The sequence below is a fragment of the Hydractinia symbiolongicarpus genome, chromosome 2 (genome assembly GCF_029227915.1).
Source record: "Hydractinia symbiolongicarpus strain clone_291-10 chromosome 2, HSymV2.1, whole genome shotgun sequence".
NCBI lineage: Eukaryota > Metazoa > Cnidaria > Hydrozoa > Anthoathecata > Hydractiniidae > Hydractinia > Hydractinia symbiolongicarpus.
The window spans coordinates 26,746,862-26,771,288 of NC_079876.1; the positions used below are offsets into that span (position 1 = coordinate 26,746,862).

The window sequence follows — 24,427 nt, forward strand, 5'->3', positions numbered from 1 at the left end:
ATTAGTTGACTGAGATCAACATCAACTGTTGCACTGTGGGCAAGAACTGGCAAATTTTTAAATAAAAATTGATCTCATCTCGCTAATTCTACTAAATGCTTCACGGAACGGTTCATTATTTCTGTTCGCTGCTACACCCTAAATAGAAAATGATTTCAAACTTTAGCGTTAGTTTGACACTGGTATAATCAAAATATAGATAGCTAGCAATTATTTGTGTATAAAAAATAACACATTCAATTCACTTTGTGAACTTCGTCCACAAGACAAACGACATTATCCACCATATATTTACTGCATAAAAATTCTCTCCACTTTTAATTATCAAGCCATGACTCACGAAAGAAAATATTGTACTCTCCACAACAATTTTTTTGAGAAAAAGCCACATCCAACTTGGAAGCCTGCAATCCCAAAGCAGACAACGAATTTGCTGAAGCTACTTAATCTTCTATCAGGGAAATTAAAGGAGACACAACGAAAACCTAAGGGAAGAAGATGCAGCTACACGCAACTTGGTACATACAAATAGCAACAACTGATAAATCGAACTTCCATAAGACGTGGGAAACACACACAACGTAGCTACGCCATTTAACACATTTAGTAGACCCTGCAACTGTTTTGGCTTCATAAAAATTTAAAGCTGGCCAGTGCTTGTGCAACAGTATTAGATTCGTCTGCTAACGTCGCCATGTTGAAAGTAATGATTTATAAGCGCAATTTAAAAAAATCAGTCTCACTATAATATAATAAGTATGCGTAATATAATTATTTCTTTAGGAAGTGTATCCACCGACTACAACACTTTATGTAATTATTCCGAGAGAATATAAACCAATCAGAGAGGGGCAGTCAACTACTGGCTCCGGGTTGGACCTGTCTCTCTTTTCTGCGAGAGAGTAAAAAAATACAGCGCAATAGCGAAAGCAGGAAAGAGAGGCAGGTATCCTTTCCACTGCTACCTGAGCGCTACCTGAGCTATTTCATCAGCCTTAATTTCAGGCATGTATCTGTATGCAGCAGCAAAAAAGTAACTCTGTGCATTACACCCTGAACAGTTTGCATTACGTCTTCTCTACAGCCAATATTTTCGGAAAGTGTCATTCTTCTATTGAGTACTCTACCTGCTCCATGAATATAAATTTGGTTAAAAACAGGAGAATGTCCCTCAGGAGGTTGAAAATCCCCAACATGACGAAAGCATGTTGTAACTCCTTCTCGTTTTAGTTTCGGCTACAAAAGAGCTAACGATGCCCTGTTGTGTGAACGTGAAATGAACATATCAGGTACCTGTAGCTTAAAAATCATGGGCATCACATTATGTGAAGGAGTATTCATCAACTCCAACTCCTGACTTTTTCACTTTTTGTAACTGCGGTGAAGCTAAGTTGTAAGTTTCTCTTGTTATTTTTGACAATTGACTTCCCGGATCGTGCAAAAAGTCATAGTTTTTACCTGCAATGTTTATTTTAAGCATTGTGCGACCACCTGGCTCTAATGCGTCATGTTTTGTTATAGAATTTGAAATTGCTGCAGAAAATTTTAAACTGTCATCCTTGTTCTTTTTGTTGTGGCAAAACTTTGCGATTTGCCCAGTCTTCTGGCAAACAAAACATTTTCTAATTCGGAAACAATTACTCGAGACGTGATTGATTCTCCCACAATGAAGGCAGTAACGGTTTTGTCTCGTGTCCATGCCTTCAATTTTTGACGCTAGTGTTTCAACCATACTCTCAAGTCTTTCTAGGCGTGGATTCTCAGTTTTAGATTTTACAGAAGCTCCGGCTACCATAAGAGGATTTCCTTCCATTTTTGATTCGATTAATTCCAACATGGTTTCTAGCGATTTATTACCAGTTCATTGCAAAATTTGAACTTCTTTTTTGAATTCTTTGTCTTGTTGTGCTACCACGTGGTTTATAGCAATCGCTTCTGTTGCATCGGCATCCATTTCATCGATATTATAATGTTCTTTTATTATAGTTCTTAAATCGCTAGCATATGTATTAATACTCGTACCTTTTTTAAATGATAATGATCGTAGCTTAGTTTCTAAAGTTCTGCGGTAATCTTTTCCTGCGAGGCGATTTTTCAACACGTCTTTCAACTCACTCTAAGTAATTTCTCCATTGTTTGCGATCACATTTGATACAGTAGCAAATGCACTCGATTCGGTACAACATATTAACATTTGCCTACGTCTGTCGATTGGCCTACCCAATGCTGCAAGTTGTGCTTCGAATTGTAAAATCCATTGATCAAACGATACTGAATTGTCTCCTTTATTTTAATAACGTTTTATTTATCTTATCTCGGTAGAACCTCCAAAATGTTGTCTGGTTTGAGAAAAATGTTTTTACTCATAACTAACTATGTACAGGTTGGTTCACGTATATATGTACAAGTTGTTTCGTTTACCCAATGTACAATAATACAACATATATACTACGGGTTTCGGTTATCGAGGGACTGGGCTGGACTACGATGTTGCCGCGTAAATTTAAAATAGTTAAGCAAGCACGCTTATGCGATCTAGTACGGTGTTCATCTATCAGTTGAATTATGCCTTATAAACGGGAAATGAGAGAGATTGTATTGCTATCTTACGATGAAGGACTAATTGATGATGAAGAGATGGTTTTACTCTACGATATGAATAAATCTAAAAACCCTGATTTTCCGTATTGGTAGTATTTCTATAAGAACGACGTGTTTAACTTCAAAGAAACTCTCCAGATACCTGAAGAAATTGAATGTTACAACAGAACAGCAATAAGTGGAATTGAAGCCTTGTGTATATTCTTGAAACGATTTGCTTATCCATGTCGGTATGGTGATATGATACCCTTGTTTGGCCGATCAGTACCAGAGCTAAGTATCATATTGCACTTTTCTCGACTCCTATCTGATTTAAACCAACCATATTTACAGCCTGGTCAGTTGGAAATGTATGCCAATACTGTTCATGCAAAAGGTGCTGCACTGGATAATTGCTGGGGATTTATCGATAAAATAGTGAGGGCCGTTTGCAGAGCAACAAATAACCACTTTACAACGGCCATAAAAGAGTACACTCCATCAAATTTCAATCGGTAGTGATACCTAATGGATTAATTGCTAACCTCTGGGGTCCCATGGGAGGTAAACGGCATGATTGTGCATTACTAAATAATTTAGGCTCACTCAATAAACTTAATCAACATTCGTTTTCCCTAGCTGGCAATCCCTTGTGCATCTACGGAGATCCTACGTATCTTTTACACCTACAAAGTCCAATAAGAGGCGCTAGATTAATCCCAAATGAAAAGTTGTTTAACCAATCTATGAGTTCAGTCAGGATATCGGTTGAATGGGTGTTCGGTGACATTGTCGAAAATTTGGCATTCTTGAACTTTCGTACTTTCGTAAGAACTTGAAGATTGGACTAAGTGCTGTCGGAAAGATGTACACCTGGTACATGCGCCTTGCTACACAACGAACTTGCTTGTATGGTAACATAACATCAGAGTACTTTGACTTAGATGCACCTAAAATTAACGACTATTTTTTGTGAATACATTTTGCTGTTTGTTTATCACTGATCCTTAGAATAGACTGTTTCTTTCATATTCCGTTCTGTATTGTAACCAAAATTTTGTTTTTATTGCTTAATCAGCGGAAATTCTGAATTCCTAGCCAATCAAAATGCTTAATTCTACAAAATTCCTAGTAAAATCATACTGTACTGAGAACTGTCAAGGAAAAAAAAAAGAAAAATAGCGAGGTTGATGTCTAGAAAATAATTCTACTTGTAAATAAAAAAAACAAAATACAACTTCTAAGTGTTACCTATGTCCCTTGATGTCCCGTTGTTACTCTTTGTTGCATCTGCATCGACATGTTGTTTTTTTGCTGCTGTTGCTGCATCTGAAGCATAGCTTGTTGTTGTTCCATCATGCGATTAAATTAAGCATCCTGATTCTCCAAACTTTTTATTTTTATTTCTTGTTGCTTCTTTCTTAAATAAATTTCCTGTTCTCTCGCGTTGAATTCTTTTTCAGCCTTTTCTTTCAAATAACCTATAGTTTCGCTCCCAGAAGATCTAGTTCTCTTTGGTCTTTCCCCTCTTCAAGATCTTGTTTTCTTTTAGAGGTTTCAGAAAATGTTTCCATGCATTTCCTTCTCATATCTTTGGCCTTACTCTCGTCACTTTCCTGTTTTTCTCGTTTCAATAAAGCTTAGTCTTCAAGCTCCTTTTCATACTCTATAATTTTGTCTAGTATTTCTTCCATCAAAATATCAAGCTCAGTTACATCAGTTTCGATCCCAGATGCTTTTTTTTCATCTGATGCCGTTTTCTCATGCTTCTTCCGCATGGCAGCAAAATGCTGTCGAACAGCTTTTTGATAGACTGAGAAGGAAGGAACTAATTCGATACTGTTGAGGTTAACAGCGACTTTGGACCAAGAATCACCTCTTTCCTTGGTGCTTTTTTAATCTGGTAAGGTTCGATTAACATGATCTCGCGACACAACAAGATTTCTCTTTCTTCGTTCCAAAACATTGGACTCCTACAGAGAAAATCAAGAGAACCAAGCAATTGCCATTAAGAAACAACAAAAACTGAAAATAGTGGCTGTAAATAGAGTAATAAAATTGCATAACTTACTGTATTTTTGGGTTTTTTTGTGGTGCATACAGCCATCCTTTCGCTCGTATTCTTCACTCCGACTGAGGTATCAACATGGCGTTGTCTACGAGTATAGGACTACACAAATTTGGGATTTTCTCTGAGTTGCGCATGTGCAATGACTAAAAATTTACGCTGAAGCCTGTAGCATATTCTCACGTCGTTGTTGCCTAATACCGTCATGAAACCTATTCCATAAAATAAAATTGCTGAGTGATTGTTTTAGTTGGACTGAGTAACGACGGGCTATTTCCTGTGTTTCTATTTAAAACTGAATTTCCGACTGAATTTCTGTGAAATTGTCTTGTCGCTTTTGCGCTCACTTCTGTACTATTATAAGGAGAAAATTTTAGTGGAAGAAAAAAGTTTTAGTCTTCCTAGTAGGGATTACCTTTCCGAAAAAAATATTCAAACGAAATATGGGAATTTTTTTGTAAAAAGCAATAGACCTTTTTCAATATCGCCTTTTCATGATCAGCCGTGGTGGCGAAAAATCAAAACATTGCATGAAAACGAGGTTAGTTTAGATAAAGTTCAGGACGCCAAGTTGTTTACTAGCTGTTCTGACCTTAGTTATCAACAAATGTTGGTTTTATAATTTTCAACTGCCATATTGAAAGGATCGTAGTGGATACAAGTATATTGAGGGTATTAGTAGTGGTAGTGTGACAAAAATTATGAATATTTATTCATTAAGTGTGTATTTATGGCAACTTTAAAGTTTAGCTAGGCAGACAACATCAAAGCTTTAATGTTGGCTAGCTAGCTGTAAAGCTAGCTAGCCAACAACCGTCTTATTTCTTACTCCTACAGAAAGTTTATATTCTATACTGTAAGTTATAAAATGTTTACCTAGTTTACTGAAACTATGTATCGTTATTATTGTCACACTCCCCTGCTAATATGCTTTAACCTTTCCATTTAGTATACATTTATAATAAACATATTTTGGCTCAACCCAATGTACAGGCCATAATTTTTAAATAATCAAGGCTCAAGGATACTTATGAGTATTAACTTGGGTGATTGCATTGCTTTTATTACATTTTGTTGAATATATAACATGAAAACCAGTATTCAATCTAATACCACCAACCCAACATCCTTAGGATAGCCAAGTCATAATGTTATTTACAGATGTTTTAAAAAATAAAAGATATCCAATAACAAAGAATAAAGTGTATATATATGTAAACAACATTGGTTAAAGCTCCAACTAGCTAGCTAGAAGTAACAAATATAAAATCCAAACCAATCAACCTTAGCTAGCCAGCTAAACACTAGAAAAAAATATAAACCAGCAATTTTAATAAGCCCAATGGGTATAAAATAAGTGCCATGTTCTATTTTTTTTACCAAAAGTTCATAATTTGCCCATTTGACAAGTTAACTTGAGAAATAATAAAGGTAAACAAAATATATATGTTCATCACTTCGCTGACAAATTAAAATTGTCTCTAAACTAACCTCGTTTTCATGTTAGTATGCCTTTTCCGGCTGTGTATTTTGCGGAATGGAAATGGATATTGAAATAGGTCTATTGAATTAATTTTTAGTTCTTCGTGGCGTAAAATAATCACATGTTTCCAGATCATCGGCTTTTATTGCGTAAACCTTTCGAGCAGCGGCTTTCCAGAAGCTTATTGTCGTAAGAAGAAAATGTTCTCTTTAAAACTGTAAATAGGAAAGACCGTATTTTCAGTCATATAGGTGTATATATATATACACACACCTCTTGTGGCTGCGGAGTCCTCGTACCGCAAACCACCTTCTCGCACTAACACCAACGTTCGATCACCGAATCGTGTTTTTGCCATCTCCGTAATTGCGGCGACGTTTGCTTCTGCTTCCGTTATTGTTATAAACGTAATTCGTTTCTGATTAACTGTAAAAAAATGAGTATTTATAATTTATTATTGTGTTAATTTAGAACGTTTAGTATGGAATAATATCAACTTACCGATTTTTTTGTTCTCTCTATCCGCCAGAACAACTTTTAAAACAGTTCTTCGCAGCCGCACCTACACGTTTACGCGACATCATGGACGAAGATGTATGCGACATTGTTGGCCTTCGAAACTCACCGATGTCATTGACCATTCATGTCGGTAGGTTTCCAACCCGACTCATGCCCTGACTCCTTCCACTTGGTAATACGTCCCAGAAGGCGACTCCCGAAGGCAATCAAACGTCTCATCCGGATTCGGAAATTCTGAGGAATCGAACTCCTCTGTTATGCACACCGATGTTACGTCCAGCTATAATCAACAAAAATGAAATTATCATAGTTATTTGAAACTCTACTAGTCTACAATGGTGTGAATAACGCATACCTTGTAAATCACTGCCAGTCTTTGGACAGATAGTTTCTCTGCAGCGTTCTTTCTGTGCGAGCACCGTCACGGCTATTGTAAAAAATAAATGATAAATCCATATTTTCTATCGTGTGCAAATTAATCCTGCAACTTACACATCACCTCCCACTGGAGGAGTTATATAGGCATGTACTAGGACACACCAAAAAGGGGGTTAATGCAAGGGCTAGACCCTTTTGAACTCACACACAAAAAAGTTTACACAACCACCTAAATATGCTGCAGTTCAGGGGGTCGGCAAAAAAAATGCGGGAAACGCAAATCTTATTGCATCATAAATATGATTACGAAATAGTGGTATGCAAGAACTTAACCACCTGTCATTTTTATTTTTTAAATTTTAAATTTTGATTTTTGATTTTCAATTTAGTTGAAAATCAAATGGCCCTAAGGGTCGCATTTCTTTATACAAAGATTACATTATTTACCATTAGCTTCTAAACTACTATATATATTGGAGCCAAGTTAAATTATAAAACCTTCTTAAAAAGCAAAATAAACGAAAAAAGGGACAAAACAATAACAAAGAGAAAAATGCATATGACTAGTTGGGCGTATTTTCAAGTTACCGCGTGAGTGATCACATGCTTTTTCGTAACTTCTGTAACGTGAGAGAAGACGTAAGCATGTAGACACTTTATTATTAAAGAAAAAGTTTTTATTGTGGCTTTACACATTTCTCCAATAATTGGCGCCTGATAAAAGTGTTATAGGAGTATAAATTTATTAAACAAAGTATGTGTGTGTGAGCCTTGTATTGCGATTGCAATAAAAATATACTTTGAAACTTTAATTACAGCTTTTAAATTACCTATTGATTTGCCTTGATTTTCTGGGAAATGGTGCTCTTGATGCTGCAGAGGATGAAATGTTCACATTTAACAAAAAATTGCTTTACTGTTCACTGAAAATAAAGATAACAATTAAATACAATTGTAATCCTAAAGTATTGAAAGATTGTTTTTCAATGCCAAAAACAAGTTTTGCTCGCCAAAAGAATGTTTTAATCAGCAGTGGCACACCAGATAATTTGTTGATGTCAATTCCTTTGAAAAAATCTTGAAATGATTGATTGTGAGATAACAAAACAGCAAGCTGTAATGATGGAACTAGTCCCATGACTCTTTTGTTTTTGAATTTTAGAGGTTACACCCTCCAGAGATCTATATTCAGTGCAAGACCTCCCTTTTTACAAGGATAGTCTGCAGAATCAAAGTAATTGAACTAATGACCCTCTATAGACATTACATCACAAACATCTACTGACAGTTACAAATTCCTATACAACATTAAAAGAAACAAATAAATATAATGTAAATATAAAACTATAAATAAGAGCAGACAACTACCCATGCGCCAGGACTTGTGAACCTGGCCGTAGCTTTCCACATGTATTACGGGATCCAACACTCAGCCCTACACAGGTGATTGACGCTTGGGACCAGCCCTATGTTAGGACCAGCCTAAAGTCCACGAAGACCCAAAAAAAATTTCAAAGCCCCTTGCAAAGCTTCTTATAACAATAACTGTGGGTACATCAGGATTGTTAACCCTGTAGACGAAGTGAGCAAACTTGGCCTCCCTAATGGACCGGGGTTAAAGGTGGGACTGTCACACCCAAAGACAAGACAGATTGTCAAACCCCCTTGCTTATCTTCTTTTAATTACTCTGTAAGAGAGTGGGGAGTGAGCAAACTCCTGAATTACGGTAGGCTGCCAGTGAAAATAACAGACAGATATCCGATGAAAAGCTGAAGATGAACTTTTGGAGCATTGACTAAAAACACCTTTCTTAATAGACTTACGCACCAACATTGATTAATTATTGAGACGCTGTACTCACCTTGAAAGAAATTGATACTTCCTGTATCTCACATTTTCGTTTCCAATAAATTAGTTGTTACCCAGTTCCATAGTCGCCCGACTTCCGTGTTTTGACTAGAAAAAACCACGGCTAGCTTGTCGATAGATTTTTACAAGTCGTATAAATTTCCGCGTTACTATTTGGTGAGTCTTTTAGCATGACATCACTTGTTGTGAAAAAAAAGAATACGGTTACTATAATTATTGTCAAGACAGCAGTGAATAATGCGTTTATATTAGCCGATTTAATACTTAATATTAAATAATAGAATGCTCGCTTTTCGGCAAAAAGAATGACAATGAACTAAAAAACCTAAAACCGTACAAAAGTGTAAATAGGTATACATGTTTTATGAAACACTGTATGAATAATTCTAAAATTTTTAAATTATTGAAATCGCATTGTTTTATTATTGAAACTTCTCAAGTTTCTCTTAACAAAGCTTAACTGACATATGAAATAAAGCAAGAAATACAAAAAAATAGATAAAAGGACATTCTTTTAATGATTTTAATACTTGTTTTTAATTTTTTTGTACAGAAAACAAACAAATGATTCTAGTTTTATAGAGTTTATAACTGCGGAAATACTAGCTCCTCCCTCAATTTCCTTTTAATACCCATTTGACCCTAAAAACTTTAAAAAAAAAAAAAAAAAAAAAACACCACCAGTTTTACAAAATAACCGGTTATTTAAGCTACCATTTTTGCTAAAAAACCAGAGGAATTCCAATCAGGAAAAATCGCTGGCCCTCCAACATTCACAGGCATATTTCGTGCTTCATTCGCCAAAGTAGTGATTTATTGTGCGGACACTGAATTAGTAAAGTAAATATAAATTTTACGTATTTGTTCCTAACTACTGCTTCTGTCCTTTAGCACGACTTTGGATACGCGCAGATACATGCAAAATGCAATTGTTTTAATAGAAACAAGAGGGGTGGCCCGATGTTGCTCTCCCGATGGAGAGCTTTGGTACACGACTTCGATACGTTTAGGACAGTTTAACTGTTTATGCACACCAAGAGGCAGGTACGCTTTGTACAGATTAATCAAATGCAACTCAGCCAAGAAAACATAAATTAAAAGACATGGCAAAATCCAAGTCAACAAAAAACACAGACTGTAAAGCCTGTCATTAAACAGTAATTCAACTTTTGTTAGCAGGCAAAATGATTCCGCAAAAGTTGTAAAATCAATCATGGGCAAATTACAGAGCACCTATCTCATAAGCTATAAAAGTTTGTTTATCTATTCCGGTCGGCGTTAGTCTGTCATAACTAAAACGTCCAGCTACAATTTCTAGTTTTCAGGTTCCTATATAACAGTTAAAATATTTTACAGTAATCGACAGGAGTTGCCATATTTAAACTATATAAAAAATTGGTTGATAGGCAGTTACGTAAGGAAAAGAACCTCGAAGCAGTGTAAAGCTGCGTGATTGATTAATTCTTTGACGTAAGTTCAACGGTTGCCTTAGTCCCTATTACGCAGGTGATTTAGTTTGGTTTATATTTTTCATGTATGCGTTTATTCCCTCGTATGGTTTTTGTATAAATAAATAACAGAACTGCGGTGAAACTATCTAAAATACATAGTATTTACTTAATAATATAAAATATAATGATTATTCATCGCTTCATCAATTCAACTAAACCACAGTATTATCGAGATATTTTTAAAGAAAAGCCAAAACAGTTATGGTATTCAGTTACTGACTAACTCGAGAAGAAATGATGTTTATATTCCTTAAACTCTTAGTCGTTGCATTTCTGATAACCCTTGTTGTGGGTGACTTATACACTCCGGACGATGAATTACCTAAAGGAGGCATAACGAAATATCTAAAAGGAGAGACGGAAGTAAGCTGTCTGTTGCAATGTGAAAGAGATCAGCAATGTGATAACGCCATGTTTAAATCGAAAAATAAACAGATGAGACGTGGAGATTGCTGGTTTGTAAAAATGAATGCAACTGATCAGGGAGAAGAAATGCAAATGTTGAAAACAGATGAAGCAATCACCAGTTACAAGAAGGTAAGTGTAGGGAAAGGTGCCGAGTTTTGTGTAATATTGTATTGGTCTGTGCATTTGGATATATACTTTATATAAAAAAACTTGTTGTTGAAGGCATATATATAATAATATAACACTTTAAGTTAAATATATATCGACAAAGGCATTCATGTTATTGGAATATACATATTAAAGTTTTGGCTAAACTTTGTCATTTTTTTGCATATAACCTCAGTTGATTTCATAAAGCTTTTATTATTTCTAAAAGCAAGCATTTATTACCTTTCCTTTAAATGGGTTAATTTTGATTTTAGGTACTACCTAAATGTCCACAAGGTAAGTTTCATTCTTCACATAATTATACTGCTAAGATCTACTCAATTTGTAGTCTTCTATGTTGAGGCAGCATATACTGTAAAAGTAATTTATTACAATTGTGAAGAAGTTGAATTTTGCACATTTAAGCAAAGACTCAAAATTACACTGGACATAACAGTTTAAGATGTTTGCTTCTTTCTTGTTGACTGATCAGATCTTCGACACACCTAAACAGAGAATAATATATTTAAATATCTGTGAAAAATATGTTAAAAAGTTTACAATACACTGTTAAAAAGTTTGTTTCATCATAAGTCGCTTCCGTATAAGCGATACTGAAAAATTTAGTCGATATATGATATATGTTAAATAATGGAATAATGGTAATGTACTTTTTAGACGAGTGGACTTTATTAAAACGCAATGTCTGCTTTGGAGCACGTCCCAAAGAATACGGGGAATTTAAAGTACAGTATGATGCAGTTATAAAAAGCATAAAATTGGTCCATGTTGGAGGAATTGGTGTAAAATGCGTTGATTACAGACCAGCGACAAAATGGGGTTGTAGAGTCAACGAAATTCCTCCTTTTGGCGAGGAGAATATTGCAGTTGTCATTACAGATAAGCAAAATAAATTACTTTATCCTGATACAGCATATCACAAGGGTGCAGGTTTCTTTTTTCTCCCCGGATACAACTCCACCTCTGCCTACTTGATTTTACCTGGACCAAGCAAAATTATTCATAAAGGTCAAGAATTGAGATTGCATTTTAGTGAAGATTTGTATGAACTCGACACCTCGGATAACAGTGGCGAATCTTGCGCAGATATTTATGCAAAATTGTGTGCAACCTGAATGAATTTGTTTTCCTCCACTAAAAGGAAAACATGATCGTTTAAGCATTTAAGTTTCCATACGATTCGTGTTTCTGAGGCTATTCGAAAGTAATCATTACAAAATGATTCTTTCTAGGAAAGGAACCTTAGGAAAGAAATTAAAAAAGGAGCAAATAAGTTAGTGTTTTTTTTTTCAAAGCCTGTGTATATCTGTTACCCTGAAACAAATTATAATTTTGACAACAGTAGTTAGCAAAATGGGTTAGCTAAATGACTTTTAGTTGATTTAATTTGGGTTTCACAACTGGTGGTTATATACACTAAAATTATTATTATTATTATTATTATTATTATTATTATTTTTACGGATTTGAACGTTTTGCTCGAATATCTAAACATAATTCAAGTTTTTACGATCCCACATTGTTTATTTCGTTTCTATATTTTACCGGTGAGTTTCCCAAAACAATGACTCAAACGAACCAATTTTGTTTTCCTATATCATTACGCTGGATAGTTAATAAAACTGTTCCAGGTCAAACCTTGTTTCAGGGGATAGTTTTCTTTTGTCTTTTGCAGTGTTTGATTATCAGATCCTAGCTTATTTATAATTTTTGGATGCTGTATTTAAAAAATTGTTAAATTTAGCACCATTGCTTTGCAATGAAATATATAAATAATGTATTGTTAGCTGACCTTGTTTTTAACTTGTTTCTACTTCTTGTTTTGATCTGTGTTTATCTACTTTAACTTAATTTACCCAATTTTCACAGTTAAGGCAACGCTGTTAGCACCAGGGGATACCTTAACAATATCTAATGTCATTTTTTTGTTTAGGTGAAACTTAGGTTTCTTGCTGTCCTTTTAAGCTTGTTGTGTGGGTAAAGTTTCCTTGTCTGGTATCCCTTTGTTATTAAGTTAAAAAAATTTATTGCGGATCCTTGTATTATTTAATAGTAGCGCATTTTCTATAATTTTAAACAGGGCTGCAAATAACACACATATTGAAGTGACTTTACTAGCATAAACATCATTTTAATCAAGTAAACTGACACCATTTTTCTGCATTTAACAATCTTTTTATCATTATTGCAATGATTTTTTTCACGCCTTTTGCACATTAATCCCGCAGTTTAAATTGAGTTTAACAACTTTACCCATAGACTTTTATGTTGATTTTCGTTACTATGTTCTGTAAATAGATTTTTTTTCTCTAAATAATAATTTCTATTTGCCGAAGATTAAAATTTGCTCCCTGCATTGTTGAAGTTGATTTCCCTTAGGTCCTGAAAATAAATCGTAATTGCAATTTCCTCCCTGCTTTTTATTTTCTTTTTGTTTTCGGATTGTCCTTTGAGACCAAATATTTATCGTCCTTTGCGACTGCTTTTGACTTAAAAATGATTATTTTATTGTAGATACGTGTGTATATGTTATTAGCTTAGAAATATTTTTTCACTTGATAATGAACACTGTAACAAAAAACTTCGTGCACTATGAAATTGTTAAATAAAGTGTATTGGTGTTAATAAATTACCACATCATAAATTATTAATAAAGAGAAACATATTCACGAAATGTTCATATTAAAATTAAAAAAAGGAAGAAATTTTGTTAAAAACGAATGCTATTGTAAACAAGCCTTTACAGATTCCATAGACGAATATGATTACTCTGAAAATGCATAAAACATAAATAAAGAGGACACCAAAGTGCAACATATGTCATTCCCTCAGAGTAAAAAATGTATTTATCAGTCCTAAAAATATGCATGTACTTTACAGAACCTCCCCTATCCATGTTCCATTCGTGTTTTGTTTTCAGAATTTTTAAAATGTTTTTCATCCTACGAATTTATGTATATTGTATCGTGAACAAATTTCTGGTTTCAATAAGTCGAAACATTGAAAACAAAAATATGAAAAGTAACCGCGATGCATATTTAATACTTTTTATATTTAATGGGAAAAGTGTGATACATGTATAATTACTTCATTATAATTTAATAACCATGTGAGCTATGACAAATACCTTGTTGGGTTTTTTCCCATCAACTTGTTAACCAATCCTCTTTAAACGTCTAGCAATAAGATTTGCTGCAAGCTTAATCCATCATTATTGATACTCCAACGCAATGGATAGTATATAGTGTGTTCAAATTATGCACAAAAACCATTAAATCTGTTTACCATTCATATTAACTTTCGATTTTCAAAACAATTTGTTTTGGAATTTGTAGACGCATCCTTAAATATCTTCTGATACCACAAAAATTAATATTTTCTTTTGTTTTACAAATGATTGGGTGTCTCTTTTAGTTGAGTGCATACGTCACAATTTTTAACAAATTTTACCTAAAAAGACCGGTTCGGAAAACATTTCGCCAACTAAAGCGACCCTCTTGTAGGAATATGTTACAAATAAAATAATAAAATGAATAAAAATAAATACAATTCACACAATACAGTGCATACCAAACAGATAAATATAAAACATATCTCATATATTAATTCCCTTGCGTGAGTAAAACTGTGAGTCCACAAACACGGAAATCACGGGTCACTTTCTCATGACGTGGCTGTACGCTAAAATTTAACTAAAAAAGTTAGGGATGTACTTCATAGAAATTGCACATAAGGTGTAAATGTATAACCCGCAGCTAATAACGATATAAATATATACACCCTTATGCCAAAAAATGAGCATACATATAGGTATCGCTACATATGACAAAGCATAGGGATTGTTAAATGAAGTTCCTAGCATAAAACGGAAATTGTGTTTACGAAAAAGATGGCTGTTCTTTTTGAGTATTCTCTACTCTTTCCTTCAAAATAAATCTTTAAAAAACATTTGAATAAGAGCATGGTTTTATAAATTAATCATAAGAAGGTTTCTGTAAGGTTTTTATGTTTTTTTTCAGTTTTAATATTATTAATGCGAGACATGTTTGTTAGCTAGCATCATAAAATGCCAACCACTAACAACAACTAGCTAGCTAGCTAGGAATTTATATATGTGTAGACATGTTCTCTATACTTAGCTAAGTCTCCAGTTTATGTTTAAGTGACCAGCTATTAGCTGCTGAAGCTAGCTAATGTTAGCTTTAAACTAAAGATTCCCAGTAGCTACCTACCTATCCAGCTAACCTGTGAGTTTTATGTTGCTTTTACATGTAGTTAGCTAACTGAAGCTATCTTTGTGATCTTTGCTAGGATATTCCTGTAACTTATTTGACTTGACCTTTTAAGTTTAAATTAGAAGATATAACAGGCCACAACACCTTTTAAAAAATTATTACATAATATTTAAGGATATTCTTTTTTATGCAAATATATATAATGTATTTTTTTCACAATTTGTGTAACTAAACTTAGATTGGTTGCATGCAATAAGACAAAAGCATTTTTATTTAACGTGTAGTAATTCGGGTAGCTTAATTGTGCTGATTTTTATTCTAGATGTTCTGACTTAAATGGTTTTGTTTATGACATTTCGGGTTATTTAATAAAAAGTTTAAACTTTTTCGAGGGAGTACTACATGTTAACACCGAAAAACCTGTGATTTTTTATTCTTATTTGACAGAGGTTTTCGTCATTATGGGGAAAATTTGCGTAGCTTTTTCTTATTTTTTGATTTTGTTGCAGTTTACATTGGTTTTTGATTATTTATTTTTATTATTTTTTGGGGGGTGGGGGGTGGGGGAAGGATTTACATGGTTTTTTTACACTTAGGGTAAAAAATGTAAAGAGAACGCTGGGGTGACTTTCCATTTATGTACATATTGTATATAATATATACAAACTGTTGTGTTTTTGATTTTTTGTGTTAACTTTTGTGGCAAAAGGATATACCAAAAGAACTAATTTTTGTAAAATTTGACTTTACACCTTGCAAGCCATTCGTGTGTTCATATTAAAGTGAGAAATCTCTGACATGTATATATGTACAAAGAGTAAAATTCCTACAAAATCTATCACACGTTATTAACAAAAAATTTTAAACATTTTCCTGATTTTTTTTGGTTTGCAAAGGTCTTTTCCTGCAAAAATTTATGAAAATAAAAGACAGAAATGACTTATTTTTGTATTTAATTTGTTCCAAATTATGGTTTTGCCATTTTTATGTAAGAGTGTGTGGGCAAAGACATAAATCAGCATGCTAAAAGAACTGACTTTTGTTAATTAAGAATTACTAAACAAGAACATTCAGTGTAAACGTTTGAGCGTATGGCGGCCATATTTAATACACCAAAAGAGCTACTTCATTGATATCGATTTTATACTCTTTGTAAGGTATTTTTATCTTCTTTTTGAAATTTTGGATTAACTTATTGTTGTAGAAGGCATATATAAAATACATATAAAAAAATGGAAATCTGCAAATTTCTATTTCTATTTAAATTTGATGCGTTCCAAATCGTAGTTTTTTAAATATTCTGTATAATTTAATGGGTAAGGACATGCAAAATGTCAAAAAAACTGATTTTTGTTGAATCAGAAGTATTCCCTACAACCATTCATTTTTTTTACACTCTGTGAAGCTGTTGTAGGGAAAGAGTGTATGCAATATCATCGAATTAACTGGTTTTTGTTGAAAACTGTGGTTCTTAGCCATTTTTGATTAAAATATTATTTTGGAGGGCATATGCAACATATATACCAAAATAATTAAATTTTGCAAACTTTGACTTTGTCATTAACCTCTCATCTTTTACATTTTGATAAAGCTTTTGTGGGACCGTGTGTATGCAACAAACAAAAATAAGCGAATTTAGTATATATTTATATATTATTTAGGATTTGCATTTTGTGTTGCAAATTTGGTGCAAAAACTGACATAAAATAAACTGTTCGATTGATTATTGTTGTTTTAACATGGCTTTTTATGACTCAACCTTTTTTTTGCATTTCTAACTTGACTAATTAACCAAAAATTATTTTTGGCCCATTAGTACACACTATAAAGCTGTTATTTTTTATATTTTTTATGTAAACATTAGTAAGGAAATAAAAATTTATTTGTAAAACTTCATTGATGGTTAAACGGCATGCAAGTTGCTAAACATTTTGTTGCATTATGATTTATCCTTGCAATCCATTTTTTTATACCTTAGATAAAAAAATTCTGCCATAGGCACAATTTGTTTATTTTTCACATTTTCTGTCAACTTTTGGCAGGGTTTGCAATAAACAAACTGCTTTTAACATATACATTGAAAGAGATTTGTGTTTGACATTGATCAGCGTTTTTTGTATGTGGCATTTTGAGTGATTTAAATTTTATGGGTGAGGTGTATTTTGAAATGCTTTGGTAAGCTTCTTTCCGAATAATTTTCGCCTTGTCAGAGGGTCACAGCAAGTAATTTTAGTAGATTTAGATTTTAAATGTCACATATATACTGCAGTTCGTTTGGTCATTTTCATAATACTGCAGATTGTAAGATTCGCACTGCTGTATTGTTTGTTTTTGGATGGACGTATAACTGTTACATGAATTAAATGAGAAACACAGTGGATTCTTCCACAGGAAATAGCTAGTGTAAACTAAATAAACCGAACCAAAAGGGTTCCCTTTTAGTCATTCATTGGTCATGGAAAAAAAAGATCTACTAATAAAATGAAAATAAAATTATGTTTTAAAAATCCATTAACGAAGGTGTACCTAAAATTACAATTCCAATAGCTGAAAATGGTAAGCTTTTTCATTTATTAAATATACGCGTAACTTTTAACTTGTTCTTAAGTAAAACAGCTCAAATTAGGGTTTTCTGTTAGCTATAAAAAATGTAGGGTTATGAGGTCCTAATTAGAATTTGGCCACAGTAAGCAAGTTTAATCGAATAACACAGCGTACATGTCCTCACAGGATGTTCCCACGTTATTAAATTCACCTTCATCTTTTAGATCGTCTATGTACCAGACTCTTAACTTTTCGTCTTTCTTCGCATTCATACTTAGATCTTCAAATGCAAGAAACAACGAGTATTCATAATACGTAGGAATCTAATGACCCCAACTTGTAAGTGATTTTGGAACAATAATTGTGTTTTTATTGTTAGTAATTACAGACTTGAGATAACCTATAGGGTCGGCAGTACATCCCCATCTGGATGAAGTGCTTCCACAAATAGTATTATGTCACTATTATTGGCAATAATTATTTCATATTATGATACACCTTATCGGGGAAAAGTGACTAAATTTTTTGCAAGTGACTTAATTTTTCCTTGACTAAATTTAACCCGACGAAATGTTTCCCCCGACTTTTTTTTGCCCTGATAAAGTCGGTGTTGTTCTTGAAATGAATTCAAATCAATCAGAATTTCTTGCCCGCGCCACTGTCGAAGTTTTCTTCTATCCGTGAAAAATCTGCACGTTTAAGAAAGACAAGGAAAACCAACATGTCCTCATAGATAAATTTCATGATAAATATGAATTGTTACGGAACAATATATTTCGTGATAGTTATGAAAAACAGAGATGCAACCGGGTAATCGACACACATGATGTTGATAGAGATTAGCCACGAGCCACGAAGGAGCTTTTTGATCATATTGATCCCTCTATTCACATATTACAACTAAATCAAGCTTTTTAAAAGTTTATTAGGGTACGGCTAGGAAGAGCCTTTATGTTTTCTTGGAGAGATGCTCAATTGCTTTTATTTAAGTTCTGACTATGTGATTTTTATTGTGCTGTGCTAGCTATATACAAAATTTTGATATAGGGTTCAGCTCTCAAATTTCTTGTAGTAATAAGAGGTAATAAGACTCCTTTGGATTAAAAATAAGCATTAACCTTTACATAAAATATGAGCCAGCTAGATATAACTAACTAGCTAGCTTTGTCAAGTATCATTGCATCTTCCTGGTTATGTGGTGGGTATCTTTTTATTAGCTACCTACAAGCCTTGCTAGCTAGCCTTACCTATCTAGGTAATGTATTTTACTTTTGAACAGGCCACAAATATTTACATGAGCATCTGGCACAAGTGGTTTTAGAACACCCAACATGACCTCCCAATAATTTGTTAGATGATTATGATTGTTAAGAATCCATTGTATATATACAATATATATATGTAAAATATCAATTTTCTACAGTCTGGGCTTTACCGTTGAAGTGGTTACCATGCAAGTGCTGTGAAGGAAGCAGCTATGTACAAAAGTCCGTAAATGAAAAATTTACTCTGATTACATTACAAGATTTGTAAAGATTTTAAAGAATGTGAGGTATTTGTTAATTAGAAAGAAGAATTAATTGCATCTGACTAAGACACTGTGTAATGGCTTTTTATAGGACGATACGAGCTTCAAAAATACATCTACCAATGTTCAAATTGTGGGGATCTGCAAGACCAATTCAATCTTGAAACAGTTTGTCGAACTGGATACTGGCCATGTAGTTTGCAAAAGTTATCATGCTTCATTACAGAAGAAGTTTTTTGGATTTGGGATAAGTTTAGAAAAAGAATGCCTGGGTCTTTCGTGAAATCTTTTGTCAATACTTTGAATGATATATATGACTGTGAAAGATGACAGTGGAAAATTGATGAGTAACAGCTTTTTTTCCTCATTGTTTAATAAATTGATAGTTTTTTTTATTTGTGTACCTGTATATGAACGGAGGTTTTTATCCTTTGAGGGTAGTATTTTCTAACAAAAATCACTGATAAAAAATCAGGAAAGTCAAGTGTATTTAATTTTCTTATTTTCATTTATTCCTTTCAATTATATCATTTTAGGGTGGGGTTATTCAGCTTTTGTGTTTCTCTCAGGCATTCAAGGAGTCGTGTTTTTGCCAACGTGAATTAAACATTATACAAAGAATTATATGAAGTGTCCACGTTGTAGTGTAAAGCAGCATAGCTGTCACGTTGATTTGAGCTGTAAATTATATCGTTATCAAAGCTGTTATTGGTAAGTGCATATTTCTTGAAAATTTACTGGGATTTACAGGGATTTGCGGAGGACATTTAAAGCTTTTAATATATACTTCTTTGTTAGTCGCAGAAGAAAATCATACTACAATGAACTATTCATTGTCGATGAATCAAAGGTTGACAAATACGTAGCTACTTTACAGAAAAATAAAGGTAATGGGAGTAGGGTATGTTTAGATTTCATATAGCATCATTCCAACTACCAGAAAAAACTAATTGCCCGTTCATTGGAAGTTTATGTTCTTAGATTGTGTTTGTTTATATTTATAATTGTGTGTTAACAATTTCTTATGGTCCCATCGATGTTTTTTGTATAATAAATAGCGAAGTTTTTTGGTATGATTTTAGGAAAACGATGCAGTTTGTGGAGGATCATGGACCGCAGCTAAAATTGCTCTCGAAAAAAAAAACTCTGTAGACATAACTGGCCTGGAAGGAGCAACTTGCACACATAATTTTGGTCAGACATTATCTGGGATTAGGCCAGCACTATCTGTGATGCATGCTAAAGGCCACAATCTTCAATACCAGGTAAGTAATGTTAGTCACGTATTTTAAAAGGAATCTGATGAAAATGAACAGTTTTAAAAATGAATCTTTATAACTTAGGCTGTATGGGATGGAGAATGGTTAAAAGGTACAGGAAAATCCACTGGCGAAGAAGGAGAGCAGTTTTTTAGTTATTTATCAGGACATTGTAATACTACAAAGTATCAAAGACCTGAAAGTAAATATTTTTTGATTTCTTCATAAACATGTTTTGGTTTGTGTTTTGCGTTATGAAGAGTAACTTCTAATAAAAATGTGGATGTATACTACATTTATGTATTTATATCCATAAAGAAACTTGAATTTTCATTTCCACTTTTTCATATAAGGGGAAAACTCTTATCAAAATGATGCCGAACTGGAATGAGAAAAAGGCCCAGAATTTAGCAATGGCGTTAGTAAAAAAGTACAAACGTGTAAGAATTTTATACGTTATAAATTTTGCTTGATATTGATTATGAGATAACAAAACAGCAAGCTGTAGCGATTTGACTAGTCTAATGGCTCTTATTTTAAGTTGGAGTGGTTAAACCCTCTAAAGATCTCTATGCAAAGCAAGATCTCCCTTTTACAAGGATGGTATGTAAAACCAAGTTAATTGAAAAAGCAGTCCTCTGGACAATACAAATAATGTGCACCTAAGATTAGAAAAATTAGGCATTTTACAACGCAATATATTTGTGAAAACAAAATTTATTGTAAGCAAAATTACATTACCAGACAAACTGTGAATTTTATCTTTGCTTAATTTTTTTATAAAATATACTTATTACATTTATTGTTTAACTTACATATTCAAGGTTTCTGAAGAACTTTCTATCCACAAATCAAAAATGAAACAAATGAAAATAAATTAAAATTGAAATTGGAAAAAAAAGATTAGGCATTGCTGAAATCTTTTATAACGCAAGATAAGCTTGTGTTAATTTGCTAGTCAATTCATGTGAAAACTTACTTCCTCAGTTCAGATTGATAGCAGGGAAATGTTACTTCACCTGACCTTTCGACTGACTACATTCTTCCAAACATGCAGATACTAATCGAGAAGTTGTGTTTCAAAAAGATACATTGGGTAGCACAGTTAAAAAAGGTGGCACGTATGGTATTTATTAAGAAGTTAACGTATTAATAAAGCTGATAAAAATGAAGAAAACTTGGTGGTCAATGTTAGATTAATCCACTAGCGTATTTATTTTCTTATTTTGTAAGGTGATTTATTGAAAGAAAATCTTCAATAATGCGATAATTTTATCATTTGCAGATCACTCAAAATAGAAGTACGTTGTTCGAAAGAAAATATCTCGCGTGAAGTCTATATTAGAAGAACTGGCAAATGAGTATAAAGCATTTTCCTGTGTGGTAGTGTGTGATGACATAGAACGAGGTGATTTTTAATGGCGAACAAATGGTATCATTGATTGTGTAAATATTTCCGGTGTGTTGAAGTTTGTGTTCTTAGAGGATACAGTCTTCTAGATATTTATAATTTATTATTTTGATTTAGAGATTGACAAGTGTCGTCTGATTGAAAATTATTTAAAAGTCGAAAGATACTCCGAAGAGATCACCGTGTTGGTTCAAGATATGAGGAGGTACTTGAAGTTTTATGCTACCACGACTGAGAAGTTAAAAGAAGATTTGTCCTATTATAGCGATGAAACAAATTATGACGACACAAACTTTAATTTAATTTTATCGGCAAATGTGAGTTTTACATGAAGGATATTGCTTAGCAGTGAACTTACATCACTGCAATACTAACGACTGTTAAAGGTCTTTACACTATTTATGACGATAATTATGGGGTCATGCAAGTTACACATTTTTGTCTCACAGATTGTACATTGTTAGTGTAGTGATATATATACGTGTTTATTCCTGATTACTTTACTGTTTTAAAATTTTTCTTATAGAGGTACTCTTGTGCTCAGTTGGAGAAAATGCCAGCGATGGTTGCGATAGTACGACAAGGATTGGATTTTGTACAAAATGAATTATCGAAGAAAGTGAAACCTTTTTGCGATATTTTTTTCACCTGTTGCAGACAAAAATTTTATTGAATCTGTTGATATCAGCGATGGCAAGCTAAAAACTCTTTAGCTAATTGTACTTTTTACATTTCCTTATTTAATCTTGTAACTGATTATCTATTGCTATTTCTCTAGAAGAAAGAGTTGAAGATGATTTGGAAAGCGGAACTGATTCAAAGAGAGATAGCGACGTTGAAAGAGAAGCGAATTTCGACACAGAAGATTTTTTGAGTGCTGCAGATAAACATATGATATTGATGGTTGGTGTTGGGCTACTTTTCTTTTCTGATCAAGACTGCTTAATGGTTGGCAATGCATTTTATTTACCACCTTCATTTAATAAGTCTGGTATTTCCGATCGTGTGGGAAGTTCAGCGTGTTCATTTATCGCCTTGTTACCTGGAATTTATGTATCCTGTTCTGATTTGGTGTTCACCACCGTGCCTAACTATTTTGACGCAGTTGTATCAACTTTTCTTGCAGCAAGGGAGGTCGGAATTATATTTCATTTGTGCCTTAATGTTAGTACAACAGTTTTTTCGCCAATGCCATATATTTGTTTGCCGATGTTTTTAAACCATCACTTTCTGCTTTAACTTAACCCTATTAAACCCGGGCTTTTAAGTTCTGCTGTAGCACTGGGGGGGGGGGGGGGGGGGGCATAAAGTGCCCGCGGCTACATTTTTATAAATTACTCATGAACTACAAATCATTTTCCCATAAACGTAGCGCACTTTAATTCAACACAATAGAAATAAAATTGTTTTTTATTTTGAGTGTTATGATGTCATTATCACCTGTAGTGACGTCATAAAAGACAATGGGTAAAATATCAATTTGGGTCCGTAAATTATATATTCTGGTCTGTAAATTAGACATTTACACAATTATTATTCCGAATATTTATGCAGGATATAGCCACAGTGTTGGAAACACTGTTATCAATGTGGGTCCTGTGGTCAAAAAGTATATATTAGGTATACACCGGCATGACCTACCCAATTTCCCTGACATGGCATTGGTAGCTGTGGTAAAGACACTTGCTAAACATGCCCGGGCTGTGGACCGAACCACGGACCTTATGATTACGAACCGAACTCCATAACCACAAGGCCACGCGCCACCTGGTCTCCATTTCATCTTACACATGTGATTACTTTCAAATGTTTATCAACTGAATAACTTTCGACTAAAGATTTAGCATAGAAGGAGATAAAAAAAATATTTACTTTAAATATTTTACCCCTTGTTCGCAAATGGCTTACTCCCAGAAATATACATAAAAATTCACAAAAAGTTTTTAGAATTAGAAAGTCCAATAAAAGTTAGAAAAGTCACAAAATTTCAGGGTCTAATAAGTAGTACAAAACAAGATATTGAAAAAAGAAGTAGTTTTCCTAAAAAAATGTTTCAAATAAAATCCAAACCAAGTCGTTGGGTGGCATTGTGTACTACTCCGTGTATACTAATCGATACACCGAGTCATAGAGGAAAGCCTATTAAAGGAACACTAATGTTTTCTAGTCATAGGAAAATCCATTCCAGAAATAATAATTGGTGTTCACTAATCCATACACCGAGTGAGTCATAGAGGGAAACCTATTTGTGCTTACTAAACTGTACTTCTATTCGTGTTCACTAATCCGTACATTGAGTCGTATAGCCTACTCGGTGTGATTCGTGTTCACTAAACCATACGTGAGTTTAGAGTGGAACCTACTCGTGTTTACTAAACCCTACTTCTATTTGTGTTCACTAATCCATACACTGAGTCATGTGGCCTACTCGAGGTTACTCCAACTCGCTTTGCTGTTTCATTTTT

General features: G+C 33.5%; 1 protein-coding gene across 1 annotated transcript; it reads left to right on the forward strand.

Annotated features, from left to right (window-relative positions):
• Positions 1–10,211: 10,211 nt before the first annotated feature.
• On the forward strand, positions 10,212–12,771 carry LOC130630429 (uncharacterized). Its single transcript, XM_057443917.1, has 3 exons — positions 10,212–10,946; positions 11,240–11,261; positions 11,643–12,771. The coding sequence occupies exons 1-3, from the start codon at positions 10,644–10,646 to the stop codon at positions 12,098–12,100; spliced, it is 783 nt and encodes a 260-aa protein (XP_057299900.1). The 5' UTR covers positions 10,212–10,643; the 3' UTR covers positions 12,101–12,771.
• The last annotated feature ends 11,656 nt before the right edge of the window (positions 12,772–24,427 follow it).

What these genes read in the sequence shown, in the direction of transcription:
- LOC130630429 (XM_057443917.1), top strand. Translation starts at nt 10,644, where the DNA reads ATGATGTTTATATTCCTTAAACTCTTAGTCGTTGCATTTCTGATAACC. An exon ending in CAATCACCAGTTACAAGAAG is followed by an intron (nt 10,947 to 11,239) that starts GTAAGTGTAGGG and finishes TTTTGATTTTAG; the next exon opens with GTACTACCTAAATGTCCACA. An exon ending in ACTACCTAAATGTCCACAAG is followed by an intron (nt 11,262 to 11,642) that starts GTAAGTTTCATT and finishes TGTACTTTTTAG; the next exon opens with ACGAGTGGACTTTATTAAAA.